Here is a 12,862-nt window from a genome sequence, read left to right as displayed (position 1 = left end):
TCATCAGCAAACATCCTCATTTCCGACCTTATGATAGAGGGAAGGGCATTGATGAAGCAGTTAGGCCTAGGACACTACCCTGGAAGATGAACTACATTCAAAGAATGGGGTAGGCCATGCTTAAGTAACCCAAGGTGATCAGACAATAGTGCTTAACCTGATGCAAATCATCCTCGACTCCAAGGGACTGCCTATGATGACGATGATTGGAATAATACTTATCATTAGCAGTAGGAGCATGTATAGTGATTACCTAAACTCAACTTATCCCAGATGACAAAATAGGTATACAGGATTCTCAGGAAGGATAGGAAAAAAAGTCAGGAGATACACAATAGCTTTAATTTGGAAATTGAGACACTTGAATTAACATCCCAGAGGAGAGTATGGTTGGTTGAAGGACAGGAAATAGAACATTTGATAAGTATTGTCAGACTGGGCAGGTGGTGTTGGGGTCAGTGCTGGGACCTCTTCCAATTAGTCACACTATCACCTAGACTGCCTACTTCCACCTTTGTAATATCGCCCATCTCCGCCCCTATCTAAGCCCATCTGCTGCTGAAACCGTTATCCATGCTTTTGTTACCTCCAGACTTAACTATCCCAATGCACCCACCATAAACTTCAGCTCATCCAAAACACTGCTGCCTATATTCTCATTCTCGGGCTGGCAATCGGTAACCTAAGGGGTACTGCAGGGATCAGTGCTGGGACCCCAACTATTTACAATCTATATTAACGACTTGGAAGAAGGGACTGAGTGCAATGTAGCCAAGTTTGCTGACGATACAAAGATGGGAGGAAAAGCAATGTGTGAGGAGGACACATAAAATCTGCAAAAGGACAGACAGGCTGAGTGGTCAAAAATTTGGCAGATGGAGTATAATGTTGGAAAGTGTGAGATCATGCACTCTGGCAGAAAAAAATCAAAGAGCAAGTTATTATTTAAATGGAGAAAGATTGCAAAGTACTGCAGTACAGCGGGACCTGGGGGTACTTGTGCATGAAACACAAAAGGTTCGTATGCAGGTACAGCAAGTGATCAGGAAGACTAATGGAATTTTGGCCTTTATTGCAAAGGGGATGGAGTATAAAAGCAGGGAAGTCTTGCTACAGTTATACAGGGTATTGGTGAGGCCACACCTAGAATACTGTGTGCAGTTTTGGTTTCCATATTTACGAAAGGATATACCTGCTTTGGAGGCAGTTCAGAGAAGGTTCACAAGGTTGATTCCAGAGATGAGGAGGTTGACTTATGAGGAAAGGTTGGGTAGGTTGGGCCTCTACTCATTGGAGTTTAGAAGAATGAGGTGATCTTATCGAAAAGTGTAAGAGTATGAGGGGGGCTTGACAAGGTGGATGCAGAAAGGATGTTTCCGCTGATAGGGGAGACTAGAACTAGAGGGCATAATCTTAGAATAAGGGGCCACCCATTTAAAACTGAGATGAGGAGAAATTTCTTCTCTGAGGGTTGTGGATCTGTGGAATTCACTGCCTCAGAGAGCTGTGGAAGCTGGGACATTGAATAAATTTAAGGCAGAAATAGACAGTTTCTTAAATGACAAGGGAATAAGGGGTTATGGAGAGCGGGCAGGGAAATGGACCCGAGTCCATGACCGGATCAGCCATGATCGTATTAAATGGCAGTGCAGGCTCGAGGGGCCGTATGGCCTACTCCTGCTCCTATTTCTTATGTTCTTATGTTCATCCGTCACCCCTGCGGTCACTAACCTGCAGTGGCTCCCGGTCCGGCAACGCCCAATACTTAAAATGTTAATCCTTGCGTTCAAATCCCTCCATGGCCTCGCTCCTCCCTATCTCGGTTACCTTGTCAAGCCCTATAATCCACCTGAGATCGCTGCGTTCCTCCAATTCTAGACTCTTGTTCATCCCCAATTTACATTGTCCAATCATTGGCAGCCATGCCTTCAGCTGCTTAGGACCTAAGCACTGAAATTCCCTCCCTAAACCACTGCCTCTATCTCTTTCTTTAAGATTCTCCTTAAAATCTACCTCTTTGAACAAGCGCTTGGTCACCTGTTCTCATAGCTCTATGTGGCTCGGTGTAAATTCTTGCCTGATAATGCTCTGGGGCTCTTTACTACGTTAAAGGCACTTTATAAATCAAATTGTTGCAGTTGAATAACCTGGACACTGGGAGAAAGTGCAAGACTGTCAAATTTGCGGATAGCACTCGCTCAGCAGCAGAAACAGAGATTGCAGCGAGGAATTTGAAAAAGGATTTGGATTATACTCGTAAACTGGTAACAGATGGGAGAGGATATTTAATACTGAAAGTGTTGCGGATTTTGTGAAATAATGTGCAGACCAAGTACAAAACAAGTGGAATAAAATTAACACAAAAAGACTCAAAAGATCTGTGAGTTAACAGTAGCCTAGTCACTGTCAGTGCCTGAACAACTTGGCGAAGCAAGGCTAATAAAAAGCAGAGATCCATGGTCAAAACAGTCTAAGTCTACTAAATATATGCTGCGTATTGCACTGGTCAGAGCTACAGGATTAAACAGATTCAATCTTCATAGCCTAGAGAATTTTTACACAGATGGGAGCACTCAAAAGTATATATATATAATATATATTAAATGGCTTGGAGAAGATTAATCCAGGGTATTACTTTAAAGTATGGCAGGCATTATGTTAATGTAAATCAGATGCACCAGTAGGAACCTCTTCACACAAAGGGCAGCAAATGTCTGGAATATTCAGCCAGAGATGCAAACGTTCAGGGAGTTCAAAATGAGGTTGGGTCCTCGGCTGAGAGAGTTGAGACACAAGAGGACAAAAGCTACAGTGGATGGAAACACTTCTTTCACAACTTGACTTTTCTGATGCGCTTCCACATTCAACCCTCAAACGAATTGCAGCACGCAGTTAAAACAACACTGGAGATGAAGTTCTCTGAAATGTTCAGGTCAATTTGGAGTGCAGCTGTTCTTAAAATGCAAGGAATTGTGAGCTCAACAGGAACACATCTCAAGCATGCTTGGTTAAACATTGATATCCCAGCAGGGCACCAAGTAACAAGTGGTTTAATCTTCCTGATGCAGTGTGTGAATCCAGTCACTACAAGGGATTCGATGGAATTATCTGTATGAATTCTCAGTTATCTGGGAGACGGGGACCCAGTGAAGAAATCTCGCTGGATTCATTCACAATACAAGTAGCTGTGCTTTTCACCCACAATGCAGTAATGGTGTGAATCTGACACCAATGCAAAAAAAGGCAAGGCTCCCGGAGGAGTAAATCTCATTCTGCTTCACTTTGGAGTCAGTTCAACAATAACAACTTGTATTTATATAGCACCTTTAATGTAGTGAAACATTCCAAGGCGCTTCACAGGAGTATAATGCAATAAAAAATTTGACACCGAGCCGCAAAAGTAGAAATTAGCGCAAGTAACCAAAAGCCTGGTCAAAGAGGTATGTGTAAAGAGAGGGCGCGAGGCAGAGAGGTTTAGGCAGGGAGTTCCAGAGCTTGGGGCCTCGGCAACAGAAGGCACAGTCACCAACGGTTGAGCTGATTACAATCAGGGATGCTCAGGAGGGAAGAATTAGAGGAGCGCAGACATCTCGGGGGGGGTGGGGGGGGGTGTTGTGGGACTGGAGGAGATTACAGAGATAGGGAGGGGAGAGGTCATGTGGGATTTTAAAATAAGGATGAGAATTTTGAAATCGAGGCGTTGCTTAACTGGAAGCTAATGTAGGTCAGCGAGCACAGGGGTGATCGGGACTTGTTGCTAGTTAGTACACGGGCAGCCACGCAGGGTAGACTGTGGGAGGCCAGCCAGAAGTGCGTTGGAATAGTCAAGTCTAGAGAGGTCATGTTCAGACGTTGGCACCTGATTTACACTCCACCAGTTCAGCACTGGTGTTAATTTGTAGTGTGAACATTCTATGACATGATTACGGTGACACACTATCGCAATGGGATAGTCAGTCAGTCTTGGTACCAATGGAGAAATGTTTCCTCATGATTAACACAGGTATTTAAGATGCAAGCTTTAAGAAGCGTCACAACCACTGAAGGAAGGAAATGCTGTTTAGTTACCACAGTCCTCTCAATAACCCACCTGAACAAAATCTAATAAAAGGAGTTGAGCAATGCAGAAAACAAGGTGGTCTGGGAAGCAGGTTTTCTTGACCAACAGAGTCAAGAAATTATTCCTTTTTGCTTCTTAGATCTTGGGAATGTTCCTCGGAAACTGAAAGGCGGCACGAGGAAACTTCCATTCCAAAAGATGATCAGGTGGTGATAAATCTATGCCAGTCACCGTGGTTCTTGCAACAGAACCTTTGTAACCTTTTGTTCTCCCAGCTTGCCAGGACATCTCTTTCCAGGTAAAACTACAAAAGGACAAGTCAAGTCATCTTAGGAATCCCTTCGAGATTAGACCCTACCCTTGCTTAAGAGTGCCCATTTTTACATCACAATGTATTGGCCAGAGATGTTCAATCAGTATCAATGCCGTTTTGTTTTGCATCTAGATGCAGAACCCTTAATTCCACAACTGCGTCTATGTTGTCCAGCCACTTGCAAACATCAAGCTGTCGACATACCAGAACTTCCTATTCAACAATGACATAAATGAATCCACCCCATGCAGGTCCAACCAAAAACAATGCACATTAACCCCAATTCCATCTGTTCAATCAGGCTAAAAAAGAATTTGCATAAACCCCACTCTCTCTCTCTCCCGTTCCCCCCCCCCCCCTAAACTGAACTTCAATCTCCATCTCTAGTCCATCACCAAGATCCAACTACTTCCAGCGCTAAAATATTGCCCATCTCCATCCCCAGGTCATCCCCACTGAAACCCTTGCTCATCTTCACTACCTCCAGGGCTCTGTCGCTTGCACCCTATTAAGCCCTGCTCACATTTCACTTCTGTTCACGCTGAATCCCTGCCCCTTAAGAGCACAGATTTCAAAATTTTTATTCTTCCTTACCCGCTCCATGCCCTTCCTTGCTCTACCCCATCACTGCAACCTCTTTGAAACGCACCGATTCCGGTCTGCTGCACTTTTCCCCGTCCTCTGCTCCATCAGCACTTCTCTCATTACACGCAAATTTCTTTCCTAAACCCTTCCACCGTGCAACATCTCTCCTGATCTTTTAACGCCTCTTTAAAACCTACCCCTTCAGCGTCTCCCTGCTCGAGCCCCGCTCCCCTGCTGAAACACCTTTTGTAAAGGTCACTATATCAAAGCTGCTCTGTCAAGGTGGCAGTGGATCTTAGTTTCTTCTAATACCCGATAATCATTAAATTGGCTGGGGGTTTTGTCTTCCTAGGAATAATATGGTGACTCCATTGGCAAAGATAAACCTTTAGGAAGATGCACTTAATATGCACATAAATAAAAACACTACTACTATTTCCTTTATAGTCTGGCTACTGTACAGGGCAAATTCTAAAGTCAGAAAGCAATTAAAGTGCAGAAAAATTACTAAAACAAGCCATCATAACCTCAGTATAGTGGTGGCACTGCATGTGGAGTTCCAGCACACAGCACAACGAAATGCAGGGGTGGAAGACTTGATTCGAACCCTCCCACCTCGAATTCCCAATCTCAACGGCACTGCTCGAGGCAGCGAGCAAAAGCCGGGCGCATTGCAGGAAGGAAAAATGTCGGACCACTATCGAGTACACCCCAGCAAGTGGGCTCATGAGCAGTACTGGCAGAGGCCTAGGAGCAGCTCACCTGCCTAGCCAGAGGTACGTGGCCTCGAGAGAAGTGTAGGGGGAGAAAAAGAAAACGGGCAGGTCCATGCCCTCAAAAGAAAAATGTAAGTACCTTAACTTCAAAACAAACTTTCCCCTTGTTGACCCCATATGTTGCTCGTGCTCCTGACCACAGATATGCAAATCCTTCAATAGTCAAGGGGTAGCCACTCAAGCGGTCTCTAGCCACTTTAAAGTGCAGATCACAGTTATCTAGGATGGAAAACAGGGAAAAATATGAGACAGTGAAACAAGAAAATATCAAGTCAAACCAGTTCAGATTACCCTGAAAATAGTTTGTTTCAAAGACACTGCTTAATACTTACAAGTATCAATAGCCACGCACGAGTCATCAAAGTCTTCTTCATCGTCCTCTGCAGGTGGCTGGGGAGATTTTGCTCTATTAAAAAGGAATTGTAAAATATTGCTGTTTAATTGCTTGACAGGATAGATACTGAGATTGTTTCCCCTGGCTGGAAAGTCTAGAACAAGGGAGCATTGTCTCAGGCTCAGTGATCGGCCATTTAAGACAGAGATGAGGAGGAATTCCTCCACTCAGAGGGCTGTGCCCCAATGGGCTATGGGTGTTTTGTCGTGGAATACGTTCAAGGCTGAGATATAGATTTTTGGACTCCAAGGGAATCACGGGATATGGGGATCAGGCAGGAAAGTGAAGTTCAACTGAATGGCAGGGCAGATTCAAGGGGCTGCATGACCTACTCCTAGTTCGTATGTTCTTAACTCCTTAATAGACACCCTTAAAGCTTCCCTGACAAAGTGTGACATTGCCACTGACACCTGGGAGTCCTTGGCCATAGACCGCCCTAAGTGGAGGAAGTGGATTCGGAAGGTTGCTGAGCTCGAGTATCGTCGCAGAGAGCATGCAGAAATCAAGCACAGGCAGCGGAAGGAGCGTGCGGCAAACCAGTCCCACCCACCCCTTCCCTCAGCGACTACCTGTCCCACCTGTGACAGAAACTGTGGATCTCACATTGGACTGTACAGCTACCTAAGAACTCATGCTAAGAGTGGAAGCAAGTCTTCCTCGATCCCGAGGGACTGCCTATGAATAGACAACTGCTTGTAGGCAGAATTATTAATGCATTAACAGAGTAAACTGCCCCTCCATACCAAATCTCCACTGATTTTCATGGGCATCAAGCTAGTTTTTTTTCCAGTCAATAACTCTCAGCTAGCACCATTGATTTCTGGCTCCCAGCATTAGTATCAACCGCTCAGACATCAACGACAGTACATTTTAGGGAAAATACAGTTCCACTTTCTTGCCAGTCACCCTAGTAGCCTTTTCCACGTTAAGACTACCAATTTAGTGTTGATTGCTGGCCAACCTGAAAACCTTTCTTTTTGCACTCAAGTTAACTTGGACCGAACTGACAATACACTAGCTTCAGTCGGCGCGCACCCTCGCTACATACATCAAGGACCACATCAATAATGTGATAGTCAGGGTTAGGTATTCCAACTCTTTTTCTACCTTTGATCCTTGGGCATATTCACCGTAGGAACCAGTCGTTAGCAGGTTACGTGCAGTCAGCACAACATATTAATTCCAGACCCGCATCATTCGACCTGGCAGGATGGCTGAGGGGTCTAAGGCACTGTGTTCAGATCACAATCTCCTTTGGAGGCATGGGTTGAAATCCCACTTCCGACATTCTTTATTTCTGTGGGAGTTATGACCAATGTTCCCTCTAGGCTGCGCAGTAATGAGAAAGATCACACACAGGCCGCTCACTGTACACGGGTGGAAATTTAAAGAGACTGCGCACTAAAAGGATAAAGCGCAGCTTACAGGGAACATTGGTTATGACCTATTCAAAGTTTTTTCTTCTTCACCTGTTCCCCACCCCTGAAAAAAAAACACTAGTCAGCCTACCCAACAATTTATCCTATTTTCACCTCCAAATTATGAACAGCAACCATTCAAGATACCAAACAAACAGGGTAGTCAGGGTACCGTAGCAATTATGATACTGGATTAGTAATCCAGAGGCCTGGACTGATGATTTGGAGACACGAGTTCAAATCCCACCACGGCAGTTGAGGCATTTAAACTCAATAAAATAAATGTGGAATAAAAAGCTCATGTCATTAATGGCAACCGTGAAATTACCAGATTGTCGTAAAAACCCATATGGTTCACTAATGTTCTTTAGGGAAGGAAATCTGCTGACCTTACCCGGTCTGGCCTATATGTGACTCTAGACCCACAGCATTCAACCTGGCAGGATGGCCGAGCGGTCTAAGGCGCTGTGTTCAGATCACAATCTCCTTTGGAGGCGTGGGTTCGAATCCCACTGCCGACACCCTTTATTTCTAAGAACAATCTCATTTATTTTTGGGGTACTGAGGTGAATGATCAGCCATGATCTTATTGAATGGTGCTGCAAGCTCGAAGGGCCAAATGGCCTACTCCTGCACCTATTTTCCTATTTTCTTTTGTGGTTGACTCTGAACTGCTCTCTGAAATGGTCTAGCGAGACACTCAGTTGTACCAAATTGCTACAACAAAGTCAGCACTGTGGGAGTACCTTCACCACACGGACTGCAGCGGTTCAAGGCGGCGGCTCACCACCACCTTCTAACAGACAATTAGGGACGGGCAATAAATTCTGGCTTGCCAGCGACGCCCACATCCTTTGAACTAATTTTTTTTTTTTAATTCTGAGAGTACCAATGACAAAAAAAAACCCTGCATATTGGTCCTTGCTTCAAATCTCATTCGGACCTTCCAGGGGTGCAGCTAAACTCTGGCAGATAGATTCCAGCGCTAACTTTAAAATGGTTCGTCAATATTGTTACACATAATTTCCATGTTCTTGTCACACCAATTGGATGACTGTTGCCACTTCCAACTAGATTTCCATTAAAAAAAAAACTCGGCTAGCAGCACAGATGGTGAGCTTATTTGAATGAACTTCAATTACATTAGAGCAGCTATGCCTTTTTCATTCCTTCACCCACCGTCAAGTGAAAGAGTCAACTTACAACCCAGACAATAGCTTCTTGCAGGCATTGCGAACTCCATCCGCAACATATGGAAAGGGTAGTCTGGATACAAACTTGATCTTACGTACTTTTAATCAGAGGGGAGTAAGTGTTACTCACCGACTATAACTCCTGTCCTCCCTGTATTCATAATATCCATGCCCTTGGTCAGCATATGGCCTCTTCCTGCTCGGCTGTGTCACTGGTTTGATCTCTGTTTGATCCACAGGCTCGTCCTTTATTGCAGCTTGCTGAAATTCTGCATAAGCAATGCACTGTATTAAAAGATTACAGGCAAATCCAACCATTGAGTGTCCAGTTCAAGACAGAGCATGAAGAATAACTCAGACATTTGATGCTAACTGGATAAGCAGACAGAACTGGATTTTTCATTCCGCGGGGGGAAAAACAGCACTACTCCAACCTTTAAAACACAAAGTCGCGGAGAATGCGGGTGCTGTCTAACTACCAAACTGACAGCTTAGAATCCAGATTTCCATCTCCACAGGACAGTAAACATATAATCAGTCACGGTTTCTGCATCCAACAGTTCACAACATATTCCAATCCAGAAGGTCTCAGTTTTGAATTTAAGCTGTGATTAATTTCTAAAGTGACCAGAGAATCATAGAAATTTATGGCACAGGAGGACATTCGGTCCATCATGTCTGTGCCGGCTGAAAAAGAGTTACCCAGCCTAATCCCATTTTCCAGCTCTCGGTCTGTAGCCCTGTAGGTTACGGCACTTCAAGTGCATAGCCAAGTACTTTTTAAATGTGGTGAGGGTTTCTGCCTCTACCACTCTTTTTAGGCAGTGAGTTCCAGACCCCCACCACCCTCTGGGTGAACAAGGTTTTCCTCAACTCCCCTATAATCCTTCTACCTCTCTGCTCGGGGAATTAGGTCCTTCCTATCCACTCTATCTCGGCCCTTCATAATTTTTTACATCTCAATTAAGGCTCGCCTCAGCCTCCTCTGCTCCAAAGAAAACAACTCCAGCCTTTCCAATCTTTCCTCAAAGCAAAAATTCTCCAGTCCTGGCAACATCCTTGTAAATACCCTGTCTAATGTAATTTTAACATTTGTTTTGCTGGAGACTTAAGCTTCTCTGGATTGTGTTCCTTAGGGGTGGCTAGAAATTAACACAGTTGAAGGAACAAGTCTACTGCATTTTTCACACGCAAATGAGCTTTGATTACAAGCCAATTAATCGGGTGTAACTCCATTAAGTAATGGAGACATGTGACAAATCTGCCGGCTTTGTGCTGAACAACAATTGGTGTGAAAGGGAGGGGTGGTGCAGCAAGTGACACTCGAATGTGTAAATAATATCCATTCGGGTGCGGGAAGGAGTGGGAAGCAAATCCGTGGCAGCAGACCCACTCTGTGTGCTGGCTAATCAGGCTGATTGACAGCTTTCAGTGTGCAAGATCCACATTTCATTTCCTTTGTTCTAGTTTCTACTTCATAAATATGGCCCAAGCATGCTCTGGCATTTGCAGCTCTTCGGACCTCATTGAGACAGATGCTACCACTCAGAGACTGCCTAAGAAGACAACTCGGAGTAGATAGTCGAAACTCGCCTACAAGCTATGTTATGGACACTGGTCCAGATTTAAGTATTACGAGTGAAGTGTTGAGTCTCATTAGTTTTGCACCCGAGCAGGTTTAATAATTCTGTAATCGAGTAAAATCTTCTGCATGATTTTGCGCTTTCACTTGTAATTGATCGGATTTCTAGTGTATAGATTAAGTTGAGCGTTCAGATAGCATTTACCCTTGAGTTTTACCAAGATTAGGATGATGTAAGAGATTATGTCTGTTCAGTGTGCCAATTACAACAGTATGGACTAGTGTTCAACCTCTGGACTACACTACCTGGCATTGTGCATATGAAGCCACATTCCAGGGATTGAAGGCTCACTTACATCAGTGGGATTTGGCTTACGGAGGAAAGAAATAGCTAAAAGTCCTAAAAACATGACTGCTAGTTACCGTGGCTTGAAAGTGCACCTACAATTGAGCAAGGACAGGATCCCACTGCGCAGCCATGAGTCAGAAACCTCCAGGGCAAGGGCGACCCACAAACAAGTCCTGGAAATTTTCCAGCAGATAGTCTTTTGGAATCGGGAAGAAATTAGTAATGCCCTTTTTAGAATCATTACAGGAGATTAAAGGAAAACACTGCACATTGAACCAGATAGGATTCTGAGGAGGATTGACGGGGCAGATGCTGAGAGGCTGTTTCCCCTGGGTGGAGAGCCTAGAACTAGGAGGCATAGCCTCTGGATAAGGGGTCGGCCATTTAGGACTGAGATGAAAAGAAATTTCTTCACTCAAAGGGTTGAAAATCTCTGGAATTCTCTACCCCAAAGGGCTGTGGATGCAGAATCATTGAGTATATTCAAGGCAGAGATCGATAGATTTTTGGACACTAGGAATTAAGGGATATGGCGATCGGGTGGGAAAGTGGAGTGGAGAGGCCGTATGGTCTACTCCTAATTATGTTTGTACATGTTCTTATGAACTATACAAACTAAATACATTACATGGAAGGGACCAATGCAGATGGAACCAATAAAAAAAAAAGGGATAGAATGAACTGCACCATCAGGGGCAGCTACAAACTGTATTTGGCTACAAGATTTTAAAAAACAAACATTCAGGGCATGGGGAAGGCCTGCTTGCAATAGCAAAAGTGAAAACTAAAATGAAACTTAATAAGTAAATCTAAATTAAGCGCAAGTTTCAACTAGGTACCATTGGACAGAAGGAAATTATTTGCGGTGTTCCTAAAAAAATTATATTTTAATATTTAAACCATGAATAACTAACGATGATAACTACCCAGGAGAAGCAGCATGCGTTCAGGCTGCAGAGAACTGCAGCTTCAATCTATTTTAAATACGGTACAAGACAATTGTTCTCGACAAACACAAGGAAAAAGTATCAGTGCCCAAACATGAGTATTTTCTTGGTACTCTCCCCATTACTCACTGAGCGAGTGCAACTTATTAGAATCAGGGAGGAAAAAATAAACTTGTCAGGGTTGGTTAATAAAACCCAATACAACTCACTGTACTGCCCTTGAGTATCTAAAATGTATTAGAAATGTAGCCCGTCAAATTGACTTGTTACAGCAAAAATCTACCAAACTGGTTTAAACATCCTTACCCTGCTGAGCTGCTAATTGCTGGAGGGATGGCTCCGCAAAGCTTCTCTCGACATTCCTTTGCTCGGGCCTTCCAAAATTACCACCGTGGTTATCGCGCTGGTTATAGGAGTTCCGGTCTTCGCCATAATTTGCTTCCCCATCATCAGCCCAGTCACCTGAAAGATTATGAAAACAAACCCAACTTGAAAAGATGCCGACAGCCTATTAATAAGGAGTCATGCCTCACTTCAGACTGAGCCGTTGGATAGGCTTCAGGAAGGATACTGCTAAGTAATCAGAAAACTAGCCTCCTATACATTTACCTTAAAATCATTGTCTGAATTATAGGTGGGGACCAAGGCCCTACACACCAGCAATTTGAAAGGACACTCCAATTGTCAGTGACAGACCAAAAGCAACATTTTGTGTATTCACATAACCGACTTCGAAAAAAAAGACTTGCATTTCTATAGCGCCTTTCACAACCACTGGACGTCCCAAAGCGCTTTACAGCCAATGAAGTACTTTTTTGAAGTGTAGTCACTGTTGCAATGTAGGAAATGGGGCAGTCAGTTTATGTACAGCAAGCTCCCACAAACAGAAAAGTGATAATGACCAGATAAGCTGTTTTAGTGATATTGGTTGAGGGATAAATATTGGACAGGACACCAGGGAGAACTGCTCTACTCTTCTTCGAAATAGTGCCACGGGATCGTTTACATCCACCTGAGGGGGCAGATGGGGCCTTGGTTTAATATCTCATCCGAAAGATGGCACCTCCAACAGTGCAGCGCTCCCTCAGCACTGCATTAGGAACGTCAGCCTGGAGTTTGTGCTTAATTGTCTGGCGTTAGATTTGAACCCATAACCTTCAACTGAGCCACAGCTGACGCAATTTGCATTTGCACAATCAGCATTCGCAAATCCGTCCCCCCCGCCAACCCCCCCACAAACACTAG

General features: G+C 44.1%; 1 protein-coding gene across 1 annotated transcript in view; it reads right to left on the bottom strand.

The window, feature by feature from the left end:
* LOC139239208 (heterogeneous nuclear ribonucleoprotein U-like protein 1) overlaps nucleotides 1-12,862 on the bottom strand; it is a 63,835-nt gene that overhangs the window by 36,111 nt on the left and 14,862 nt on the right. The window contains exons 2-5 of the mRNA XM_070867862.1: nucleotides 11,924-12,079; nucleotides 8,870-9,008; nucleotides 6,067-6,140; nucleotides 5,814-5,953 (exon numbers count right to left, since the gene is read on the bottom strand). Of these exons, the coding sequence (XP_070723963.1) occupies nucleotides 5,814-5,953; nucleotides 6,067-6,140; nucleotides 8,870-9,008; nucleotides 11,924-12,079 (509 nt within the window). The remainder of the gene's footprint in view (nucleotides 1-5,813; nucleotides 5,954-6,066; nucleotides 6,141-8,869; nucleotides 9,009-11,923; nucleotides 12,080-12,862) is intronic.

This window comes from Pristiophorus japonicus, chromosome 26 (assembly GCF_044704955.1).
Source record: "Pristiophorus japonicus isolate sPriJap1 chromosome 26, sPriJap1.hap1, whole genome shotgun sequence".
NCBI lineage: Eukaryota > Metazoa > Chordata > Chondrichthyes > Pristiophoridae > Pristiophorus > Pristiophorus japonicus.
Note: the sequence above shows the minus strand (reverse complement) of the source record. Positions and strands in the feature narration are given on the sequence as shown.